Source organism: Centruroides vittatus, unplaced genomic scaffold (genome assembly GCF_030686945.1).
Source record: "Centruroides vittatus isolate TY-2023 unplaced genomic scaffold, ASM3068694v2 contig_1381, whole genome shotgun sequence".
Classification (NCBI taxonomy): domain Eukaryota; kingdom Metazoa; phylum Arthropoda; class Arachnida; order Scorpiones; family Buthidae; genus Centruroides; species Centruroides vittatus.
In genome coordinates, this window is record NW_027120867.1 from 1,777,933 (window position 1) to 1,803,825 (window position 25,893).

The 25,893-nt window shown below is 30.0% G+C and overlaps 1 protein-coding gene across 1 annotated transcript; it reads left to right on the top strand.

The window, feature by feature from the left end:
- Nucleotides 1–906: 906 nt before the first annotated feature.
- On the top strand, nt 907–24,798 carry LOC136990905 (proline dehydrogenase 1, mitochondrial-like). The gene is made up of 13 exons (XM_067289359.1): nt 907–1,239; nt 6,287–6,495; nt 9,059–9,114; nt 9,195–9,338; nt 13,019–13,083; nt 13,861–14,048; nt 17,786–17,867; nt 19,407–19,499; nt 19,917–20,063; nt 23,515–23,610; nt 23,686–23,876; nt 23,955–24,043; nt 24,497–24,798. The coding sequence occupies exons 1-13, from the start codon at nt 931–933 to the stop codon at nt 24,700–24,702; spliced, it is 1,875 nt and encodes a 624-aa protein (XP_067145460.1). The 5' UTR covers nt 907–930; the 3' UTR covers nt 24,703–24,798.
- The last annotated feature ends 1,095 nt before the right edge of the window (nt 24,799–25,893 follow it).

Genomic DNA, 25,893 nt, shown 5'->3' on the forward strand with positions numbered 1-25,893 from the left:
TTATAACTAGATCATTCGTGCACTAAAAACCATACGGTTATAAAAGTTATATTTTTAGTGCCCGGAAGACCTTGCCTTAGTTATAACCGATGCTAGCACCTCTAGGCAGTGCCCTAGTTACGGCACTGCCTAGAGGGCGTAGACCCTGGGGGGCGCAGAAATGACACGGACCAAGTTTTGGGGCGTAGTTACAGATGTTTGCACCGGGCTCATAAAAGGCTAGTTACGGCGCTGCCTCTAAGCACTGTTATGCGTGATAACTCATAACAGTGCCTAGAGGAGTGATAACTCATAACAGTACGATTTTTAAAGACCATTTCTCACACCTATAATCCATCTGCTTCTGTAGAGGGGAGAACTTTTTCTCTACAATTCTAAGAGAAGAGAATTATAGAAAACTATATAAAAGTGGACTTTGAAGGTTTGATGGTCAAAAATAATAATTGAGGCATGGATTTAAAACCGGGTAGCATGAAAACTTATGTAAACAAGCTTTTCAAGGGTGCAACATACACAAGACCAGTATAAGAAATATTTAAGACAAATTCCGAGGAGTTTCTTTAATAAAAATTACCCTTTGTTTTAAATCTTTCGTTCGCCATTAAAATTTTTACTCGACAATAACCATCGGGGGGTAAAAAACGATTTATTTATACGTCGGAGGTTAAAGTCTCAACCTTTTCTGTTCTTAACCGTAACGCTAGGCAAAAATTCGCTCGCGAGTCACTAGTTGAAAACGTAATACCGATTGGAATTGTCGTTAAATTTGCGTTTATGATAAAGAAATTTTCGAATTATATTTATATAAATAATATATAAGAAAGTAATAATAATTATTATTACGCGGGTACGGTAGCGAATAAATAAATAATTCTCTGATGTTTTTCGAATAATTTGGCACGCTTTAAATGGGAGTGTCGCCGGTCCAATATGGCTTCCGTCGGTCGCATGATATTCGTCTCGAAAGGTGTAAAGTACTTCGAAAGATATAATTGTAACTGTTTAAAAAGAGATTACGTCGTATGTAAATATTTAACGAAGCGATTAAAATCAAATTCGGCCAACGTTCTGTCGAGCCAAGAGAACGTCGAAGAGCAACCTTCGCAGAAAGATCCTTTGGATTTAACCTTCTCCAACACCAAAGATGCTTACAAGAGTAAAAAAACTTTGGAACTTCTTCGGGGTTTTATCGTCTTGAAATTGTGTTCCTACGATTATCTCGTGGAAAATCATCAACGGGTGAGTATTTGCTTCCACCGAAATTCCCTCTTAATTACATCAAAACAAGAAAATTCGCGTAAATCGCAGTTCTGGGCGAGTAAACAACGTGGAAATTTATAGATTCATTCATTACAACACTAGACACACCGAGAATAATCTATTACACGAATCAAAGGTTATCTCGCCCATTTCTTTCATTAATAAATCAACTAATCAATGAAATGATATGCCGTATTTTTTCCAATCTAATCTACTTTCATTTTATTTTTAAACGTAAAGGTCAAAACTTCAATTAATAAACAGACGACCTTAAAACGTCCCGTTATTAAATTAACCAAGAAACCATAAAAGAGATTTTTATTTATTTAGTTTTTTCCAATAATTAAAACTTTTAATAATAACATAGGCCGGAGAAACGAAAATATGAATTACCACATCTACTTGACTTAAATACCGGTTAACTTAATACACACTCGCTTCGTTTAACCTTAATATCCGGTACTTCTTGATCGTCAAAACAAACGTTTTCGTCCTCTCCGAGGACTGCATCAGGTTATTCGAACAAAAGAATATATTAGAGCGGGATTCCAATTTCTTTGAATTAATTTTCTAATAGGAAACCTGATGCAGTCCTCGGAGAGGACGAAAACGTTTGTTTTGACGATCAAGAAGTACCGGATATTAAGGTTAAACGAAGTGAGTGTGAAAATACGAATGTTTAACGTTGTTTTTGGACCGCGTTTTATACAATTGTAAAAGTAAAAGACGTCCGTTTGTCGTCCGGAGACGTTAAGAAATTCTGATTGCCGCCTACGTCGACGGTCCCGGATTTAAATTCTCGGCATTCCGGGTACGGCGGACTCCGGCGCCCCCGGTCGAAATTTACGAAATATTTGCATTGCCGTATATTGCTTTACCGTAATTCGAGTTACTTCTTCGACGCGTTTGAAATATCTAGCGGTCGGTTAATAATTTATTATAAATGCGTACGTTAATAAGGGGAAAATAAGGTATTCGTTCTAAAGTTTGGTGTCCCGGGCAAGAACCGGTACCAAATTTATAAATCAGGCGCTAACTGTCGACGGGTTGAAATCCTTAGGCATAAAAATATAGTAAGCTAGTAAATTTTTTCGATATAGATTTAGTATGTGGCGCCATTATCGATATTTAGAGCTAGTTTTGCAAATGAAGAAATTACCTAGTATGTGATGGGGGAGCCAACATCAAACGTAGAGGGTACTGTGGCCTTATGTATGCCATTCGGAGGGATCTTACCTTTCGCTACTGTCTATCTCCTCTCCCTTCTACTTTCCCTCCCCGTCCCTTATCCTTATCCTCTTTTCTGCCGGCTAAACGCTTCGCGTATGGCCGACGTCTTTCTTGTATGTCGCGATTGGGGAAGTGGTTAAAAAATCGGTGACGTACGAAAAGCAAAATATTTTTCGAAACAAATTTATTAAATGGAGCAGTACGGTAATGCCGGGTTTACGGAAAGCGTTCGAAACGTCCTAGATCTCCGCACGCTTTACTGCGTGGGTATGTACTGCATTTGTAGTGGGAAGGAGGGGAATGTGATGCCGGCTGGTCCTCCAAATGTATACCGCATGTACATTTAAAACACAATAAGATACTCTGCCAATAAACAAACACACTTTTTCAAAATGTTATAATTAACAATTAGATACGCACCTATTCTAAATGATAAAGTGCTATGTTGTTTTTACATTTAAACTCGAATACCATTGAATGTAACTCGCGTTCGTACGGAAATTTTTCCTTCCACAGAATTGGCTCTTAAGTCGTAGAAGCATTCCGAACCACCCATTATATTCTTGTCTTAATATTTCGAGACAATTAACCGTCGTATTTTACTTTTATCTACACTACGGGATGTGTTGTATTAAAAAATTATACATTTGTAATGAAACTTTTTTCTTAAGTCTGTTTCTAGTGCACGAGATTGAAGGTTTAAACCCATTTTGTCTGTTTGCGATTATTGAATTTTAATGGGGATTGTTGTATGGGAGGGTAGCCAAAGCCATTTGTATCATATCACAAATTTAAACTAAAAATTATTTAGAAACATTTTTAGAAGAAAGGATCCAATATTTTAACATGAACATTCTTTAACTTTCTCTTGGATAGCTGAGAAATTCAAAATTATTTGTTAGTGTCTGGTATAAAGGAAAATTTTAAATATTATATTCTTGTGGGATGTACTAATAAAAGATAGTTAAGATTTAATATAATAATAAATGAAAGTAATTGAAATTAATTTTTAAGTTGAATTTTTATACTAGTTTTAGCATACATTTGTTGTATGTCATGGAATAAATTATTACATCAGTTAATTAAGTTTGTTTATTCATTTGTGTATGTTGAATTGGGATTAAGTCCTAAGCCAGTGTTAATTAAATTTCTTCCAACAGTTTCAATATTAGACTGGCAGGATTTTAACTTACAATGTAATGAATTAGGAAAAATATCTTAATGTATTCTGTTGCAGATCTGATAGAAGAATGTGTCGAGATATTGTTCCTAGTTTGTCAGATTGCGAGTTCAAATTCTATTTTGGATGTAATTTTATTGTTTTTTAATGGATGTTATGGTTTGGAGAGTGCTCTGTAATTACTGTGATCTATTGTATTTAACTTAAAACAAACTTTAAAAGAATATAGAATTTTAAAAACTCTGCTTTAACCCACTGTAACCGCTGCACTGTGCTCACCTGTCATTTTAAAAGTTTTGTTACTCGGGCTTCTTGGAAGTTTTGTGGTCAAACTCTTGTCTACTTTTCTACTCGAGTATCCCCTTCGACGAGATATTGGAATCGGACGTAATAGTTATCGCTTTCGATGCCGCCTTTGTTTCGGTCGTGTTGGACAAGTTACCACGACACCTGCCCGTGAGTAATCCCGTGTCTTTTTTCCCCATTCAAAGTGGTACAGTTCTAATTGTGAAGTGATATTGTATATACATACTATTATAAAATGTGATGAAATGTTTCTGAAATGGCTTGATGAGGAATCTTAGGAAGAAAATGGAGGCTACTTCCTTGCAGACAATGAGAGTGAGTATCTCCAAAAATTTTGGAAATGTTAAGAAAGCAACCAGATTTTCCAAATCAAGAAAAAAGCGTGCATATTTCCCAAAAAAGAAGAATAGGAAAACAGCATCCAAGTGTGTAACATGTAGTCTACTGCACCAATCTGCAAATACCACATAATAACGATTTGCAAACAATGCAATTTTAAAAATCCAGATTAAATAGATTCAGAAATTGAATAGAAATTATAATTAAGTTTAACAATAACTTCAGATATCGTATTTCTGTTTTCGTCGATCTGATTAGATATCAATTTTCTGTTTCTATATTGAAATTACTTTTAATTAATGTATTCTAACTGAAGTAAAGTGAAATAAACATTAAAATGTGTATTATTCATAACAAAATGTTCTGATCTTAGTAACATTTCTCAAGACAAATCAGCAAGAATACGAAAATATGTAGGGTGAGCGCGGTTCTTACCCTCAAGTAACGGCATTACAAATTTGACTGCGAGGAGCACTGGGTTAAATTTTTCTGTACAGATATGTGCCATTTAACAATTAAGATAAATGCTGAGGAATATGTCATTAACAACACGGTGTACTTATACAAATTTTATATGGCATGGTCTACTTTATAGGTTATACTATAGTCGTATAGGCTATATATAACACAATAAATATTCATGTATATAACCATATCTAAACATTGACAAAACACAGGCAGCTACAAATTTTATAGCTGTTATAATTTTACTAGCAGATGAGCCTGGCATTGCTCAGACAAGTAAGTTAATTCTCATTATAATGGAGAATTAACTTAATGATAACCTTACTTGAATAAAATGATTAATTTTAAATTCTAAAATCTGAAAAAACTTGTTTGGAACATCATATTTTGAATTTGGAACGAATTCATTTATTTTGGATTTATTGTTTTTGGGTTACCCGAAGAGTGGAAATGATTAAAATATTTATTAATTTCCAAAATGTATACTATATGTGCCACTATTCACTTTCCATCTTCATTATTTACACTTTATACTGACTAAAACTAACTCTCTCCTCCTTTTCTCTCGGAGAGTTGAATTTCCAAAATTCCTTTTTAGTGTACATTCTCGTGGCGTACCCTACTAAAACGCAGTAAAAAACACAAAAATCTGCATCTAAAATAGTACAATAGAAGCCGAGTTCTTCGAGGTAATCCTTAACCCTCTACCTCTTCCCCGTGGGGGATTTCCAACAATATTTTATTTGGGTGCATTCTCGTGGCATACCCTACTAAAATGCAGTTAACAATAAGAAATCGCATCTAAAATAGTACAGTAGAAGCCGAGTATTTTAGGATCAGCCTTAATCCTCTCCCTCTTCCCTGCGTGGGAATTTCGAAAAATCCCTTCTTAGTGTACATTCTTGTACTGTGTATCAAATTTCAACTTTCAACTCCCAGCCATTTGGGCTCTGCACTAATTATCATCATCATCATCAACCCATCTCGATTATATTATAAGATTTGACTTCTGTCATATATGTGATTTGTCATTAAGCAGCACATATCCGTATTCTTAATTAATTCTGTATTATTCAGGATATATGCTTTTATTTTCAATAACTGCAAACAGTTCTTAAATCCTAAAGCTGCATTCTAGCTAACTCAAGATGGTATCTCAATAGATTTTGTATTGCACTTTGATATTTAACTTCAATCATTCATATTTTAAAATCAAAATATCATCTATACATTACAAAGTCTATTTTTAAATAAATATTATGATGCATGATGATATACAAAATCATTGAAGTGTAAAGTATATTTTATAAAATAACTTCTACATTTTTTTCTTTTTAAATTATCTTATTTGTATTCCATTAACTATTATTTATTTTGTATTATTTTTAACTATGTAATGATTCCATTCCCTAATTTATTCCATTTCCTCAGTAATTAATATAATGAATTTAAAAAAATAAAAGATTTTCTTAGTTGTTTATTATTATTGTTGTTGTTTTTTTAAAGTTAATGAAAGTTGGAAGACAACTTCTTACGCCAGCCTTGTTTCGCCAGCTGATGCGCTTCACATTCTACGGTCAGTTTGTCGGAGGAGAGGATGCAAAATCTATTAAACCGGTCATTAAGAGACTGTATACTTTCGGTGTTAAGTCGATCCTGGATTACAGTGCCGAAGAGGACATTAGCGAACAGGAGGCAAAGGAAGCCGAAATGAAGTAATTTTTGAGAATTGCATTATGTAAACTCTCGAAACAGAAACTTGTTAATAGTAACTGTAAGGTCTTTAGACATAAAACATAATAGTAAAATGTAGTATACAGTAGTATTTGCTTATTTTAATCAAAATTTCAGTTATTTTTCTCATTACATTCAGTTAAATAGGCATTTTAAGTTATCTTTTTGCATCATCAACCTTGGCATGTGCCTGATAATGTGCAATTATCATCAGCTTTAAACATTAACCAATGCTTTAAATATTAAATATGAATTGTTTTAATTGCTGTTTGCTTCCAGTACAGTAGTTTAAATTGCTGGCAGAAATGCCAGAAATTTATACTTCAGTTATATGCCAGCTGTTCTTAAAGATAATACTTTAAGAAACAGTAAGCAAATAATATCAGATGAATTATAATTAATAAATCTTTGAGTTACACATTCTTCATTTTAACATGCCTTTTAATATACTAGAGTTAATAAAGCCACACTTTTTATTAATTGTAATTGTATTTACTTACCTCAATGTTATCAGTCAGCTATTATTGTGAAAAACAATTCTGTATTTATTTTATTATATTGTTTTTAAATTATTATATTTTTTCACTATTGTATTGGAACCAATATATTAGACTAATTGGTTAAATTTTAAAACAATTTAAGCCGCATGTAATGATTATATTAATGACTTGCATGATGCACGATGGTAATATGAGAGGTGACAAATGAGTGGCCAAAAATGTTTAAAAGGAGAAAAATAATGAGCCAAATACAATAAAGTCCTGTAAGTGTACTTTAAAGTTGTTTATAAATAGTTGATATAAGAGTGCTATTGCTAGAAGTGCTCCCTATTAGTTATCATTCTGGAAAACGGCAAACGTCAGGTGAAAGTTATCATTGAACTCGTACAGTTTGCATTTTTAGAAATTTAGATTTCTTTATAGACAAGATTAATCTAGGTAATGAAGATAAAGAATAATCTATTTTACTAAGAATAGAAGAAGAAAATAACATCCCTTGCTATGGTAGGCTGACATTTTATCATATAGCTATCTAGTTGTCAGAATGACTGAAGTCATTATTTTTTATTGTATCTGCATAGTATCAAAGCTTATATTTTATGGCATATAAGATGTCACTTTTATCCAAAAAAAGAATTGCCTTTGTCATATGTGTGAAGTTGTCATCTTTCATAGGCTAATGCATTTTCAAAATGGCCTTCAGTGGGCTACAAGTACAGTGGCATAGCAAGGAGGCAAGGGGGTGTATCATGCACCGGGCGCCACTCGCAGAGGGGCACCCAAATGGTTTCCGAGACAAACTATATGTGTTTCTGGAGGGGGGAGGGGTGCCAATAAACTGTCGTGCCCTGGGTGCCACTTATGTTTGCTACGCCACTGTACAAGTAACCTCTTCCCAACCCAACTCTTGAATGAAAATATTGTTTAATTAAACATTATTATTATTTACTATAGCTAAGCAGCTTTTGCATGTATTCATGTTGAATATTTTAATTGTAAATGATTTTTTTTAAACTCTTCTTTTTTTCCTAATAAATAAAAGTATACATTTTAATTCTACCTATTTAGGCTGAATACAGTAAAAAAAAAATTTTGGGTCAGAGCACCAAAGGTGAAGGATGGCTTAAATATGCTAAATACTTTTTCTAAATATACTGTACTGAAATGGGTGTATGTCGGCTGTGTCAAACTCATTTAAACAACAGGCCATTAATGCAACTGGTAAGATTCACACGGGCCACATCACATTTACAAATTTACTTAAAATTATAGTTTGAAGTGAGAATGTAGGAATATAGATAGAGCAATTAAAACACATTATGTAGTTCAGTGAATTCAACTCAACAATATATAATTGCTATAGTATTTATTTATTATAGTATATTGCTTTTATTTAAACATTTATTTTATTTAATGTACATATTTTTAAAACTAAAATTAATTGTTTTCACTGGAAACTTGCCAGTGCTATCTTCCTCCTCCTAGTTTTCCAATATGTGGGTTCAAAGACTGAGAACAATCTTAATTATTGCAGATAGATGTTTATCAGTTAATCTTGATCTGTAATTTGTTTTATTTAATTTCAGAGCATCGTGGCCACGAGCCACGAAAAATCACACTGGGGCTACCGGTTTGACACCCCTATTGTATATTGAATATGCTGTAAAATATATTTTGACTAAAGAGCACAGATTCATCTTAGGTCTTTAACATAACAACTAATAGTAAGCCATTAGTATCATATTAATGCCATAAATGGATCTATGCTTTGTGGAATAACATTATTTCGGATGGTATAATCGTTTCTATTATGCCATTTAATTTCTCTGGAACATACCTTTTGTAAAACAGAAGAAGAGATAATGTCATACTTATAGCTTACAAATTTTGAAATGCTTGGTTACAATATCACTGATTAGTGCTATTTTTCTAATAAAATACAGCATTTTTCAAAAGTGGCCAATCATCACACAGAATTTATAATGTAATAAGTTAAATTAATATATCTTTTTATCATACTTATAAATGTAATATTTTTATTCAGAACTTTGAAACCTTCTACTCCTAAAGCAACTGCTGATGCTAAAAAAAGTAAAACAGGTTAGAAAATTAAATTTAGATTGTTTGAATAAATAATTTTAACCTTATCACAATACGAATAATGTTTGATTTTTGTCCAGGTGAATTAAAAAAATATCAAATGTACGAAGAATTTGCCGACCGTCGTAAACATTACGTAAAAGCAAGAACGTACTTTTATCTCAGCGAAGCGCAATGCGAAAGGAATATGGAAACTTTTCTAAAGTGTATAGATGCAGTTGCGGGTAAATTTTTAAAATTTTAAATATAATTTTTAATAAATTAAATTTTAATTTAAAAAATTCATTATCGTATTGAGATCATGTTGCAATGTTTTATCTATTCTTTTATTTGGCAAGATACTTCTATCTTTTAAATTATTCTTCATTTTATTAATTGAGAAAGATTAATTAATAAATATTAATCCTAGAAGCCAACAAAATAAACATTTAAAAAAAGAACATGAAAAGATTTTATATACTTTTTATATTAAATATTTAAATATTATACTTTTTTATTAAATATTTATTTGTTTAGCTTCTAAGATTAATATTTATTAATTTACATTTCTCACTTGTATGGTTTTAACATTAAGTTGTATTTATTATTATTATTCTGTGTGAGATTTTCTAAAAAGATTATTTAAAAATCATTCTTGTTTTTTTTTTATAATTATTAACGTTAAGATCTGTCTGTAACCTATTCTGTGTTAAAGATATTTACTTTGTCATGTGATATAAATCTCTTTCTATAAATAATCTTTACAACTATACTGAAAGGTTATTTTAAGGTTATTTAAATTTTTTCCAATTTATTTACAACTAGCAGTGTTGTAAATAAATGCCCAGTGTTGCCCAGATATACATTTTTTTAAGGATTTTTGTTAGGATTTAAAATTTTTTCAAGGTGTATGTACTGTATATATCAAATTATAGGAACTGTTAACAATTTTTATGTATACACTCTGTACACAATATTGTATATAAAGAAGTGTTATTGGGCTTGCAATTTAAAAAGTTGTTGGATCTATAAATTCTCACTGTCATCTGTCTATCTGTCTTTTTGTACTTATGAGTACGGTGTTAGGTAGATGAATGTCAAGATCAGATGTGGAAAGCTTGGGATCGGGAGGCCCCAATTAACTATATGAGAACTTCCAGTTTGCACTGGAATTCACATTATTTCAATTCAAATATTTTTTTCCGAAAAAAGTTACCTATACGACCTATTGCTAACAGGAAAAGTATATTGTACAGGGGCACGACACTTGCCGAATAATTTCCCGAAAAAAATACATTTTGAATCTAAACATTCTGTTTCCTGCCTCTACGAGAAAAGAATTTTTTATCAATTTGCCCTCTTTGTTGTTTCACGTGGAATCTTCACAGTAATTTATGCCCTTCACAATACTATCTATATAAAGTCTTCAAAAAAATGGAATACGGATCATGGAAAACTATCGTTAAAACAATCGAAACAATGGGTTTTGTAAGCAATTATTTACATTTATTATGAAACATCTAATTAGAGCTTAAGAAACAACTAAATGAAGTGATTTTACAACATTTGTTTACATTCTGCCTCCAATAACATAACAGGGATGTGTTTCTATGTTGGTCACATCCTTTTTTTGTATAAATTTTTTTAATTATCTATTTTTTAATTTTTTACCAATAGATGGTGCTACATCTAAATTCAGCAAAGCTAATGTAAACAGAAAGTAATTGCTATATAAAAATACAATTAATATTTTGGAGTGTGATGTATGACATTATCTAAGTTAGAAGCATTTTAATGTAATTGTTGAGTTTTTGTAGCAATTGGTGAAATGGCCTAGCAGTGTATAGCAAACAAACAAACATTTTCGTTTCTAGATATAGATTAGATATATACATTTATGGCATTATTTTAACACCACACCTTATCCAAAACAGAAAACAAACATGATTTTATTTTCGGGAAATTTTAAGCATTTCTAATGATCATTTTTAAAAAAAGCCAATTCATAGAATTTTAGAAAGTCTTACATCAATTCCTGCCTGTAAATAAGCATTTTTAACATACACACACACACTTTTGTAGTGGTTTTTCTTTTACATTTTTGGACTCGTGGAGTGTCAATATGCCAAAAAAAAAAAAAAACAAAAATATACAAAAAGATTAGGGAGAATCAAAATGTGACTCATGACTGACAAGGGAAATATAGTGACACTTCCCTTGTATCCCACTGGTGGACAACATACAGCCTGCAGGCCAACTATACGTAATTTAGATGTTTTCAAAATACATATAGTAAATGGTCTGCAAAATAAAATACATTAAACCTATACTGTTATAAGTTTATATTTTATACCAATTCTTTGTGTTACCCAATATATTATATTTTTGTGTACATTCTTTTCAACCATTTTCACCATCATTTTCAATCAACTAGTCAATTGCAATTGATTTGTTGACTCAGCCAGCTATAAATTTTAATTCCAATACAGCCTCTTCAACCTTAAAATTCCCGGTACATAAGACGACAGTTAACACATAAACTAACGTTTTCGATCCTCCGCCGAGGTCTTCGTCAGGTTCGTTGATCATGGAATGTGAAAAGAATCGAACGTTTTCGAAATTCAAAAAGATCGAATATCCCCGCGTGCCGTAATGACGAATGATACGACGTAAATTTAATAGACATGAGTAAAACATGATTACCACTGTGGATGCATCTCAGAGACATATCGCCACGCGCACGATAATACGTTACTTTCCTTGAAATTAATACATTTCCCCGATTTGGTAGCCTTGTAAATCTACCAAAGTCGGGGAAATGTATTAATTTCAAGGAAAGTAACGTATTATCGTGCGCGTGGCGATATGTCTCTGAGATGCATCCACAGTGGTAATCATGTTTTACTCATGTCTATTAAATTTACGTCGTATCATTCGTCATTACGGCACGCGGGGATATTCGATCTTTTTGAATTTCGAAAACGTTCGATTCTTTTCGCATTCCATGATCAACGAACCTGACGAAGACCTCGGCGGAGGATCGAAAACGTTAGTTTATGTGTTAACTGTCGTCTTATGTACCGGGAATTTTAAGGTTGAAGAGGCTGTATTGGAATTTATATGTACCGGTAATCACGGGTGAAGATTGTCTTTCTATAAATTTTAAAAACCTAGAAGATTGTCTACCCCTGTCATATTTTATAATAACCTGGAAAATAAAAAAATTATGGATTAGAACCAGCAAATGTTTTGCAACCACCAACACCAACTTCTCCTTAAACGGCCAACTCTTGTCAACACAGACTTCCCAGCCTTGGTCTTAATTAACTGTTTTTCTTATCATTAAATAAAGAAACATCTGATAACTTGCATATTTACTTCTTTTATCTTATATTCATTGTGTATTATTTTCTTTTATATTGGCAAATAATCTAATTAACAATTTCATTTATTTAATTTCATTCCATTAAGAATGATTGGTTGATAGGTAAACAGTTGTTTTGCAACACTTTAATGTTGTTGGAATCATGGATACAGTGATTGGTTATGTTGGAATGGGTTATGTATGAAATAATGAGAGAGTTTATTCTTATTTACGAAAGGTATTCTTGTAAATTGGGGTTACAGTGCATATAAAAAAATTGGTTCCTGATGGCAAACACTGTCACATTGAAGAAATGAAGTTAGTGAGGGACATTGATTTGCCTAGTTTTATTAATGAGAAAAAATATAGAATGATCCAAAAATCATTTATTCAAGTTATATTTTAAGAATGGCTAATCCAGTTTTGGAACACTATAACTTTTCAATTACTTCTTAAAACATTTTCAAACTTATGGAACAAGCTAAAATTAAGAGTTTAAATTATATTTACAAATACATATTATATGTTATATATTTATTATTATTCTTATTAATTCTGTAGGGGCCACAAAAGCAACAGGATTTGCTGCCGTTAAATTGACTGCTTTAGGACGTCCTCAGTTATTAGTATGTCGCAAGATATTTTTTTAAATATTAATTTTCTGAAATAAGTTAAAATAAATTCATTGATAATTAATTAACTTAAAAGATATTAAAACTAAAAATTATTAAATGACTAAAATACGAAATATAAATTTAATTAATAATTTATAATTAATTTCTTATTTCAGTTCTTATTATTGATATAATATGTTACTTATATTTGAACTAATAATAATTTAATGCCATTAATATTACTATGAGAATTGAAGGATTTATTTGAAATGTAGTGCAATAGAATGAGGTAATTTGAATAAAACTTTACTCTCCGAATAGCAAAATTGCAACTGTGTAGGGTTTTTTATCTTATTTGAATTTTATGTCAATCTAGTTCAATTTCATATAAAAATACAAGAGCTAATATGTTTACTTATAAAGTGTATTTGTAAGCTTACTACAAAATATTGCAAAAGTTCATTTGCATGTTAGTAGGTTGTGTTAAGAATGAAAGTGGTAACGGTAATATTGATTTTTTTTCTATAAATAATTTAGCAGTATATTTAAATTTAAGACTAAAAATTTAGATGGAAAAGATAGAAAATAATCAGAAACGGATTCAAATATTTTGACTTTCTGTTATAATTTCCATTTAAATGTTTTAAAAAGTTATCGACTTTTTTGTAATTCTTACGGGAGGAAATTCTTATGACTTATATAACTATTATTTTAACTTCTGTCGTAATTAATATACATTTTTAAATTACAGAAAAACTAAATTTTAAAATAATCTCATTTCTTCCTAAGCTTCAATTATCTGAAGTTATTGCTCTAACAAGAAAATTCTTCAAAGAAGTAACGGGAGCGGAAGAGAGTATGCCCCTTGCAAGCGTTTCTCCGACGACGATGGAACTTAAATTAGGACGTTACAATATACGAACCGACGACGAAGAAGTTCGTAAATGGTTTGAGAAAATGGATTATGATCGTAAAGGGTAAGGAAAACATTATTGAGTGTTTCGATATAAAATTTTAAACTTTTACGTATCTAATGCCTTTTACCGGTGCGCGTATCATCCACAACAAAGTAATTACGAACGTTTTCGAACCTAACGGTTCTTCGTCGGGTAACGATCCCCTAACGGAATGCGCTTCGAACTTTACTGTTCTCCGGTGTAGATATTCTACCATGTTTCGTATAAAATTTTAATTATTTTTTTATGAATTGAGATAAAATACTGGTAGAGAATAATTTTACTTATTAGATATACTAAACTAAACTGAAAAATATATGATTTTTAATCTGTAATAAGCATGATTATAGTTAAAAGCAAATATCAGTACTGTACTTTTAACAGTTTGATTACAATTAAATTTTAAAGTCAGAAATTTTAAGTTAAAGTAAAATGCATTAAAAATATATTAATTTATAATATTATATTATTCATTGGAGTTAGTTTTTGAGTGTAAGAAATGAAATTTTACATTCTGCAAATGGTAAACTTTATAATATGCTTTTTTAAAGGGTTAAACAGCTATAAAAATAAATCAAGATTGAATATATTGTATAATGAAGTTTTCAATACAGTTAACTATTTATTCTTTGCACTTTTACTTTGTCTTTACTAATTAGAATTTTTATTTGTGAATATATGAGTGGAGTGTATTTTTAACTAATTCATGTATATAATTAGACTTCTGTTAACCAAAAATTTAATCTAAATATATAAAATTACAGAGTGTAAAGTATATAAAATTACTTGTCCTGACAGACTGACTGAGTGGTTGATTGATCATTGCCCAGAGCAAACCGCTGAACCTAAAGAGGTGAAATTTGGTACACTGTTAGGGTACGTCATGAAAACGCACACTAAGAAGAGATTTTTGGAAATTCCCCCGCAGGGAGAGGATTAAGGCTTAGTACAGTAGAAGCCATTCTTCAGATTATTTTAGAAGCAATTTTTTGTTTTCAAATATGTTTAATCTTCATTGAGTACTTAGGTGTATTAAATTGATAACATTTCAGACATTGTTATAAATATTTTTATATATTTTGATTTTTTAACCAAATGTTTGAACCATTTTAAATTTGAATTTGTTATTGCATGTTGGTTCAATTATAGAACGATTGTAAATGTTCCAGAAAATTGATCAAATTGAAAACAGTTTGTTTGATTCTCAACAATTCTCATCATTCTTGGCGGTAGGTGTTATATAACAATTATTATGGTTGTTGAAATAATGAATATAAATGGTGTTTGCTTGCAAAATCTGCGGGGGCGAAGTCACGGGTAAAAGCTAATAATACAAAAATAATTTTGAATTTGTATCTTGATTCAGATCATATATTTATAATCCATCCTATCTATGCTTCTTAATTCCCATTTCTACAGATTTGTATATATTTAATGTCTTTGTCTAAAATTGAGAAGTAAGAAACATAAGAGGATTTAGCCAAAAAATAGATTTAATATTGCATTCGTTAGAGGCATTTATGTGAAATATAAAATGAAACAAAGCCTGCTTAATCATGTTGGTTTCTAAAAAAATGTTCCAACTTAAAACTAGAGAATATTCTTATTGTTACTTCCTGTGGCCAATTATTCAATAAAAGACACAAAGAGCTTGCCCTTTGTGTCTTATAATATGTCTTGCATTGGAATCCACTGATATGGCTTCATATTTTATTCATATTACATTTTTGTGAATTTGTTACTTATATTAAATGCTTCTTTGGAAATAAGAGTTATTTGTTTTCTTATATTGAGTTATAGAACTAATTGTTCTAATATGCTAGATGATTATAATTAAAACAGCACTATTCAATGCTGTCTGGAGAGAGATTTAGCAGTCCAAATGCAATGAAATCTGGTATTATAACATTTCAGGACATTCAAAAGATATTACTGTATAAATAGTACCAAGTTTTGGTACTAATTTCATCGCTGTGTCCTCACTATGGCACTTTTTGGCATTACAAGTAACAAACATTTTATTTGTACAAGACATTCATGTTATAGAAAGACAGCAGTGCAGAGGATACTACTCAGTTTTGTTCCCATTCTGAAAGTGTAAAATCTAAAGGCAATGGAACAGTGTGTTCAACATTTAACCATAATTGATCTTCCATGATGCTTCTCACATGCAGTGTGATACTATTTTTCAATGCTGCCAAATTTTTACATGTTCTCAATTTTTCTCACAATCAAAAATCGCATGGTTTATGGAGAAAAAGGTGTGGCCAGGTGGTAGAAAACACACAGTTAAACATTCTTTAAACAATAAAATGTTGTCATAGAAATTGTTGTACACAGCATCTGATATGGAGGTACTCCATCTTGAAAATGTTTTCCTCAAATATTGCTAGTGTTGCAGTTTGGGTACAACACTATTGTTGAGCATCTCTTGGTATTTCTGGGTAGTCAAAGAGCATAGGCTTATTGGAACTAGCTTCTTCAAAGAAATAATCCAAGGCTAAATATGGTTGTGAATTTACAACAGATTTACTTTAGGCAAGTGAAATGGGGTCTGCTAGAAAACATGGAGGGTTTCCACAGCCTAAATGTGACAGTTATGACTGTTTCCTGTTCTTCTTCTAAGGTAAAAATGTGTCTTATTGCTCCGCAGGATCTGTAGCCATAACACGTCTATTTCCATTCTGTTAAGGAAAGTCAATGCAAAGGTCAGTTGGGTTTCTGTGGCAGTGGCAGATAACTGCTGGTTGTGGCTGATCTTATATGGATAACAATGTATCAGCTTTCTCAGTATCCTCTAAGCTGTGTCATAGTATACACTCAGCTGCCATGACATTTCATGTGCATTATTGGAACTTGAAACATTATTTACTGATTGTTCAACAATAGCTTGTGGTAACATCTTCAATGACTTGTAAAGGTTTGGTTTGTACTCTTGAGTGGGTTAAAGACGTACAAGTTTGAATTATTCTCCTTATAGTTTATGGAGTCAATGGTCCTGAACATAAATTCTTAAGATGTCAAATTGCTGAAGTGCAGCCACAACATTGACATTGTTTTCATAAAACAGCTGCACAAGAAATGCACATTTTGACAAGGAGATGGCTATTGCAGCTGATAAGAGTGACATTCAACAGTTACAGCCAGATTTATACTCAGAACTTAGCTGCAATACATGTACTTATACGAAAGAAATTGCTTGCAGTGTCAAACATGCCATAGTGGTTACTTTTGGTACTAATTTTTTATGGAATGTCTTCTTCATGTCTTGAAATATCATGACAGTAGATTATTTTGCATTTTCACTGTAAAATAGTTCTCTAGATAGTATTGAATAGGGACACTTTAATTATGATAACCTGATATTTTAACAGTTTTTAAATCAATCAAATGTTGAGGTCAAAATAACTTCAAAAATGTTAATCGTTATTTTTCAAACCATTCTTTTGCATTGATATAAAGTAATAAAAGCAGCAAATAAGTAAAATCTTATTTAATACATAAACTGCATATAACTTAATGTTTGAAACTAAGAATTCGGTTATAAGATCTGTTTTTCAAAATTTTCTTATAATTTATTTATTATTAAATAATATTGATAAACATTTATAAGATTGAGTTTTTTATATTATAAACTTATATTCTCTTAAAATTGAAATGCAGAATTAAAATATGTATTTTGAATACATAAAATTTTTAAAGTATTTTTCTATAAACTTATTTAATAAAACATTTTATTAATATCTTTTTTTATTTAGTTTAATGAATCTCTTTTCCTGGAGTGGACTTGTTGATATGAATTATGTAATTTCTGATCTCTTCAAAGTTCCAAGTATACAGGTATTTTATTATTTATTTATTCATTTGGAAAAGATAGCATTATTTCTATTGGAACAGAATTTTTACTCCTTGGACTACAATACAGATAAACATGATCTTATAAGTAGATTAAACGAAGCAGTCATTCATTTTCATTTCTATTATATTTCCGAAATCATCAGATTTTTATATTTTTTAAAATAAATGATTTTACATATCAGGTTATTTTATTTTGCATATTGTTAGTTATTTTTACATATAAAGTAATTTTAAACAACTCTAAGGTAAATAGGTAAGACCAGTAAAGTTTACAATAGTTATCTGTAATTCAGAATGCATACATTAAACAGTATGTCAGACTTGCAGCGCAATAAGAACGTAACAATGGAACTGGAAATAGGAACAGATGAACCAGGAGATATGACAGAAGCTTTATTGAACAAACTAGACACAACCGATGAAGACATATATATATATATATATATATACAGTCAAACCTGTTTTTGTGCGGGGGATAGGGACCGCATAAAAGAAAATGCATAAAAAAAAAATTGTGGGAAACTTCACGAGTGGCTATAAAAAATAGTTTTCGCAACACAATTAAAAAAATATTTTTTTTATGCGGTGAATAGGGACCACATAAAAAAAGTCTCGCGTAGAAAATAACTCGAAACCGTACGAAATAACTAGGAATTGCTTTTTTAACTCCTCGGGCCTTTTTCTGCAACACCTAATGGGGAAAAAAATCCTCTAAGAATTTTAATTTTTATATTAATTAATTATTTCCACTTAAATACGAATCTAACATTAAAAAGTTGAAAATAATCGTTAAATAATGATTTTATTTGATAAATATAGCTGCAGGAAGTGTTATTTCATTTAACAAGGCGTGAAATTTCACACCCGCAGTCTAAAGCCGGAGGGGAGCTAACTTACGGCATCTGTTCAAATATAACATAATATTTATGGTTTTTATGCTATTAAAATAAGAGGGAACCGAAATAAACGTATGAGAAAAAAATTTTACTGAATAAAAAATGAAAAAACCTGCTGATGTCATAGAAAACAACAAATCCAGTTTTTAAAAATTTTACAGGAGTCAATTATGTTCCAATTTGATTGAAATTTTCATATACTGCACAAAAAAATCGCACAGAAAAAGACCGCACAAAAACAGGTTTGACTGTATATGTATGTATATATATATATATATATATATTCACACAAATAAGAATAGTTTATCAAACCTAGTCAGGAAATAACATAATGTATCAGTGGAAAATACTTAGCAACATCATAAAAATACTGAGTCTACTAACAGCTACTTTGGATAGAACAACTGCTAGAAACATTTTTCTGAGTAGATGAAATGTTCAAGAGATTAAAAAACCGTCTGAAAAAGTTAATTTAATCATGACGTACAACAGGATTGTGCAAGAAAAAGTTATAAAGTTAAACAATTTCTGATGATAATTTGAAATTAAAACAATAGATAAGTTTAGTTACATATAATCATTTATTCATATTGAGAAAATAATGTAAATGAAATTTTATTTCTAGACTGGTAGGATGGAACGCATAATTTCTGCTCTTTCCAACGAAGAAGAAGAAATGTTTCGAAACATGATGAGAAGAGTACATCACATATTAAGGGTATGTGATATAATAGAAATGTTATCAAAATAATTATAAGATTTTTTTAGTTTTATTCAATCTCAACTTGTCAGTTTTGTTAGAATACTATATATTTCCATTCCTGGTCTCTGTTTCTGATTGGGCTCTCTCGATTGGTCTTTCCTGCATAACCCTTTGATCTCTGTCAATACATAAATAAAAAAATTCATGCAAATTGTTATATATTTGGAATTACAGAAAATTAAGAGACAGGTGGATTAATAAATGAAATTATGCTAAAATGAACTAAATGAATATATCTAATTGATTTGACTTTGACTTGATTATGTTGTATAAACAAAATATTTAGGTGAAAGTAAAAATGTGAAAACTTTGAGAAAGTTTTTATTTTGATTCTTTGAAATGTTTCTATATATACATTAATTTTTTTTTCAGGTGGCTCGAGAAAGAGATGTCAGAGTCATGATAGATGCAGAACAAACTTATTTTCAACCGGCCATTAGTAGGATAACTATGGAATTAATGAGGAAATATAATAAAGAAAAGGCTTTAGTTTTCAATACTTATCAATGCTATTTAACAGTAAGATTGATTTTAGTTAATTTTATAAATAATAAATTAATTATTCAGAAGTAAAAATACATATATAGAATCTGAGCTTTTTCAGCCAGAAGTCACCAGTACACCACACGGCAGATAATGTGAAAAAGTATTGGTAGCTGCTACATAGTATTGGCAGTTATTCAGTAAAAATAATTCTATATCTTCAGTTATCATTTATGCATACAGACAGTAATTAGTTTAGCAGTAGAGCATTACATAGAGCAGGGGTCGGCGACCTATGGCACATGTGCCAGACGTGGCATGCGGGACAATTTTCGGTGGCACTCTGATTGAATAGAAATGTAGCAAAAATTATATTTTAATTATTCATTACACATTTAAATGGACGTCATAGTTTGGCAAAGGCCATGGTACATTAAAAACGAATCTCTTGTTTGTGTATTTCTATTACAGCGCTTGTGTTTATGCTTCGTGTCTCCATTTACATGTTATTCAAGCACTTTACACATAAGAGCATAATTCAATTAACAACTTAACTTCAAAATTATATATATTTAAATTCAAAAATATATATTTTATATATTTTTGAAGTCAAATATAACCGGATTAATTTTAATAACATATATAATAAACTTGGTAGAATCATTTCGGCACTCTGAATAACACTATAACTGACGTTCGGCACAACATCGCTGAAAGGTTGCCGACCCCCGATATAGAGTAATGCATACATTTCTACATTTGTGTATTTTATAATATTTTCTATTTGAAATTCTTTTAAGAGGTGTAAGAGATATCCAACAAAATCAAAGACATAAATAACAATCTTTTATGTATTCTTACAAAACATTGAATGTTATATGGCAATTGGTAAATTTTTTAAAGTTTAACAAAATTCTAAATTTATAAAGTAAATTTACTTCACTGAATGTTGTTTTATACTATTTTTACCATTTTTATATTATTTTATATCCTAGTAATTATAAATTTCTTGTTATGGAATTTTTTCTACTCTACATTAAAAATAATTGCAATTTTACAAGCAAATTTATAGTAAAGTTGAAATATGAATTCTTTTATTTTGAGTGCTTGTAAAGTTTCACAAAACTTCACTGATTATTTTCCCCTTTGTAAAATACTCCATGTTAACAATATTTCTTCCATCCCAAAAAATTATCATGTTTTGAGTAGAAGGAACAGTTCTGAGCATCCTAATGACAGAGAATGGACAAACAGTACTGCAGCAACTGCCTCATATTCTCTAGATGAAAATGAATTCGTGACTCACCTTTAGTGATGATTTGCAGCAACAAGTACTTGACAAACATTCATTCATGATATCTGTCAATTGTCACAAATATCCATTAGCACAAATTTCAATGTGGCTTATTTTTTGTAAATAGTTTATTTCTCAGAAATATAGAGAGATAAAGTAAATTGGACAAAGTCATAATTATTTAAATGATTTTCTAGAATATCAGATATAATTTTAGGGAAATTTTCATAGTGTGGATTAGTATAAATTTCATGGAATAGAAATCACAAACACCATGCTGTGCCAAGCTAAAAATAAAAAAAACAATGAAAATCAAATAAATGTATATCTACAAGCTAAAATCTAAATGCAACAACAACAGAAAAATATAAAGACACAAACATGCACAAAAACAGCAAATAATCAAATATATTTAAAAAGACGCCATAATTTGTCATTTTGCATAATACAGGAAATCCTTGTTAGTTTGAAATTCGAGGGACAAAATAATCGTGAAGTCAAATTATTGAGTTTCAAATTATCTAAGATTTACTTATTTCTGTACAATATGTCAAATGCCAGGTAACTGATATAATTTGTTATGCAAATGAAATAGGCTACATTTACAGAACACTATTTTTGTTAGTTACTAATTAATAATAATAATATAAATAAACTGCAGGTAAGCAGCATGTATCTGGTGAAAACTTCACAGGTTTCCAGATAGCAGAATTCCTTGTAATGTAACCTGAATTATTTTTAAAGTGGCCTAAAAAGTAGTAAGTTTCCCTAATATAGGAGCCCTACAAGTATCTCAGTCTGCTACTTGCAGCTCAATCTTGCAATCCCAAAAACCAGTCATATTTTATGAGATAAGAGGGAAAAAAGGGCAGTCCGTGTGTGACATCCGAAAGTGTGTTACTGTAAAAGCAAAGCCATATCGACCAAATTAGAGTTGTTCTTGGTACATTGTTTCTCGTATGCATATCACAGTTCGGACAGAATTTTTACATTGAATTTCAAAGTAGCCATATTTTGAACTAACTGAATTCCTTAAATTAACATGTAAATCTCTATATCCCTGGCTGGGATAAAAGTACAGTTACAAACTAATGGGATTTTGCACTATCCAAGATTGAATTAACAAGGATTTCCTGTACTATGTATTTCAGAGTATGTACGTAGTATTATGCAGTACAAAAACTTGAGAAATTCATATTGTTTATTAAATACATAAACAAGAATTTTTAATATGTCTTAGAGCTTGGAACACTTTCCAGTGTAGAATATTTATTAAGATCATTATTTAATAAGGACTTCTTCAAATTATTGGATTGATGAAAACGTAATCTTGGTTTTTAAAAATCAAGATTACTTTTTCATCAATCCAATAATTTCAAATGCTTCAAAATTGTTCGGTGATTGACACGCATCCTCTATTTATTTTCTGGTGATATTAGCCATGAACTTTCTGTCACTACTTGCTTTAAAATGCCATCCTTAACTACCAACAGTTTGACATAATATCATTTATCACTTAAATCAAGATTGCAAGAATGAAACTTCCTTAAACCAGAGTTGGTATTCTTGTTTGTTACCGTATTACTTCCAACCATATCAAATTTTTCAAACAAGTTGTAGCATTTGCATCTGTCTTAAACTTGTAAAGTATAATCAATCAAAAACACATTTCATTAGAAGCCACGACTTTTCTTTCATAAAATGTTGCGTATTGTTGAATTTCCAGATACCACATATGCATTCTTCAGGTAGTGAATTGTGTATTGGCAATAACCATTATATAAATTTCTAAGAAATAATAATGCTAACCCGTAACTTCTAATCCTAATTTTCAAAATGAAATTACTTTCCCACCAATCTAATATTATATATATATTGTTGATTAGATCTATTTTAAGTGCATTTTTTAGTTTTGACAAATATTTTGTAGAAATTATTTTAAATGTTTATTTTGTTAGTAAATTCACTTTCTGTTGAATTAAATTAAAGAATTGTTTGTTTGAGTTTGAAAGTATTTAAGTAAGATTAGATTAAAATTTTAGTATAACATATAGAATAAATACAGTATAAATGTTTATGAATTTGTAACTGGTTATAATTGACTTCATTAAAATATACAGGAGTTTATTTTAAAACTGTGTTACAGAAATTTGATTGTAAATGTTAATTTTAGCAAATTATTCATATTTGCAGGAAGCTTATAACAATGTTGTGTTAGATTTAGAATTAGCAAAAAGACAAAATATATATTTTGGTGCTAAACTAGTTCGTGGAGCCTATATGGAGCAGGTATGATTGGGCTTTACACAATTTTTTTAATCATTTTTAATGAGAAAAATATTAAACATTTTATTAATTATTTAGGAAAGGCTCAGAGCAAAAAAGATTGGTTATGAAGATCCTATTAATCCTACATTCGAAGCTACTACAGAAATGTATCATTCCACTCTTACAGAAATTATGAATCAGATAGTCGAAAGAGGCAAAGTCGATGCTAAAATAGCAATTATGGTAGCTTCTCATAACGAAGATACGATACGTTTCACAGTAAATAAGTAGGCACTCTCACAAGACTTTGTTTATTTTTATTTTTTTGTTAATAGACAATGATTCTAAATATATAATTATGCTAGGATGGAAGAAATGGGTATTTTACCAGAACATAAATTAGTTTGTTTTGGGCAGCTTCTTGGAATGTGTGATCAAGTCAGTTTTTTGCTTGGTAAGTACAAATTTTAATAAATTTAAATTGAAAATGGTAGGCCTAATTTGTACTAAAAAAACATTTGTTACTTTTAATAAAAAACACCAACTTAACTTTCAACACACAAAAGATTGTAAATTGTAAAAATACAACAGTATAAGCTTTTATTCTCGGTATTTCATGGTATTTGCAATGCTTGCTTCATTTTATTGTTTTTCACCATTCAGCATGTAGGTATTTATTTTAGTTTCACAGCCTATTGGATTTACAAAGCAGTTTTGCTTATAACATTTTGACCTTACTAATATTTTTACTAAACAGGGTTTGTTTGAATCCTGGGCCTTAATTGAAGAAATACATTACTTAATATATGCATAAACATTTTAATCACAACTATTAATTATAGTTTTTTATGTAAATTATCCAATGCTAAATGTAATTTAAAATAAGTTACTTTTTTTTGCATTACAGGTCAGGCCGGGTATTCTGTATATAAATACGTTCCTTACGGTCCGGTAGACGAAGTCCTGCCCTACCTGTCACGTCGAGCCCTAGAAAATCACGGAATGCTTCAGAAAATGGACAGAGAATGCCAACTTCTGAAAAAAGAATTGATACGTCGCATTTTGACCGGTCAGATATTCCACAAACCAAAAGGAAATTATAAACCTATATAAGATAAGTAATAGGTTTCTTTTAATAAATAAAAGAAGAGAACCATTTGTCGAAGTTTAGTTTTAGCTTTTGGCCGACGTACTGTGATAATAAAGAAATAGGATTTTGCAATACTTACCTTTCAATGTCGGATGCTCTTTACAGAGAATTGCACAAGATTTCCGAAAGACGCAAACTAGCACGGACGAAGATGCATCATCTTTATTATTTATATAGAAAAGTTATTTATTTTGCTTTACTTAGTAGCATTATAAATTATTAGTTTATATTTATTTTATTGTTAATAAATGTTTTATACATGTATAAAAGGAAGAAATCTCACATAAATTCTACATAAGATCTCAGAATTGTATATATAATATATTTAGTTAATTTTTTTTAGTTTTAATTAATAATTAAATACGGTCTTTTACTAGATTGCAAAAGAATTATTATAAAATTTTTATTTTATTCTAATGTAAATTTAAGTAAATACATAGAAAGTAAAAGGTATTTATTTACAAAATAATTAATTTATTAGTTTATATATAGATGAAATATATATTTTTGTGTTATATATAAAAAGCTATTATTAGTGAGTTTTTTTTTGTTAGAATCTGTGTTAAAACACTAACATTTTATTTATTTAGTGAAGTTTATTAGGGTTTTTAGTTTAAAAAGTTGTTATAAATTTAAATTTTTTAGTGAATTTTATTTTATTTTGTGTTAGGAAAAGAATTTGCATTGTTTATTTCGATCGGACATTACGCCTATTGCACGTTAGACGTCGAGCAAACGACGCAAAGCGAATTATAAAATTCTACAATGTCCGCAAAAGCTTTTAAAGTAGAGCAGGAGATTTAAATGTATATAAAAAATGTTTTAAAACAGGATAATTAAATATAATTTCTGTGATATTGTAATTTAATAACATCTCCGAAAGGTAACATTCCTTATAATAAAAGTTATAACTTTGTTTATAAAAAAGAAGAGATAGAAAAACTAGCCCTCGAATCATTAGAAAATCATCTAGTCATTCCTTTCTTACCAATAAAGAATAGTTTATTTTGCAGCAAAATGTTTTATAATTTCGGTTGTGGCGAAGAAATTTTAAATTTCCACGAAGAAGGCAACTATAAATATATGTGGGCGAATGGTTTATATTGCCGTTTAAATAAATTAATTCAAACTTTAATAATTGTTTATATATATTA

Bases quoted from the DNA above. Each gene is read 5' to 3' on its own strand.
- LOC136990905 (XM_067289359.1), top strand. From the start codon at position 931: ATGGCTTCCGTCGGTCGCATGATATTCGTCTCGAAAGGTGTAAAGTAC. The intron at 1,240-6,286 runs GTGAGTATTTGC...GTTTTTTTAAAG, and splicing joins TCGTGGAAAATCATCAACGG to TTAATGAAAGTTGGAAGACA. The intron at 9,115-9,194 runs GTTAGAAAATTA...ATTTTTGTCCAG, and splicing joins TGCTAAAAAAAGTAAAACAG to GTGAATTAAAAAAATATCAA.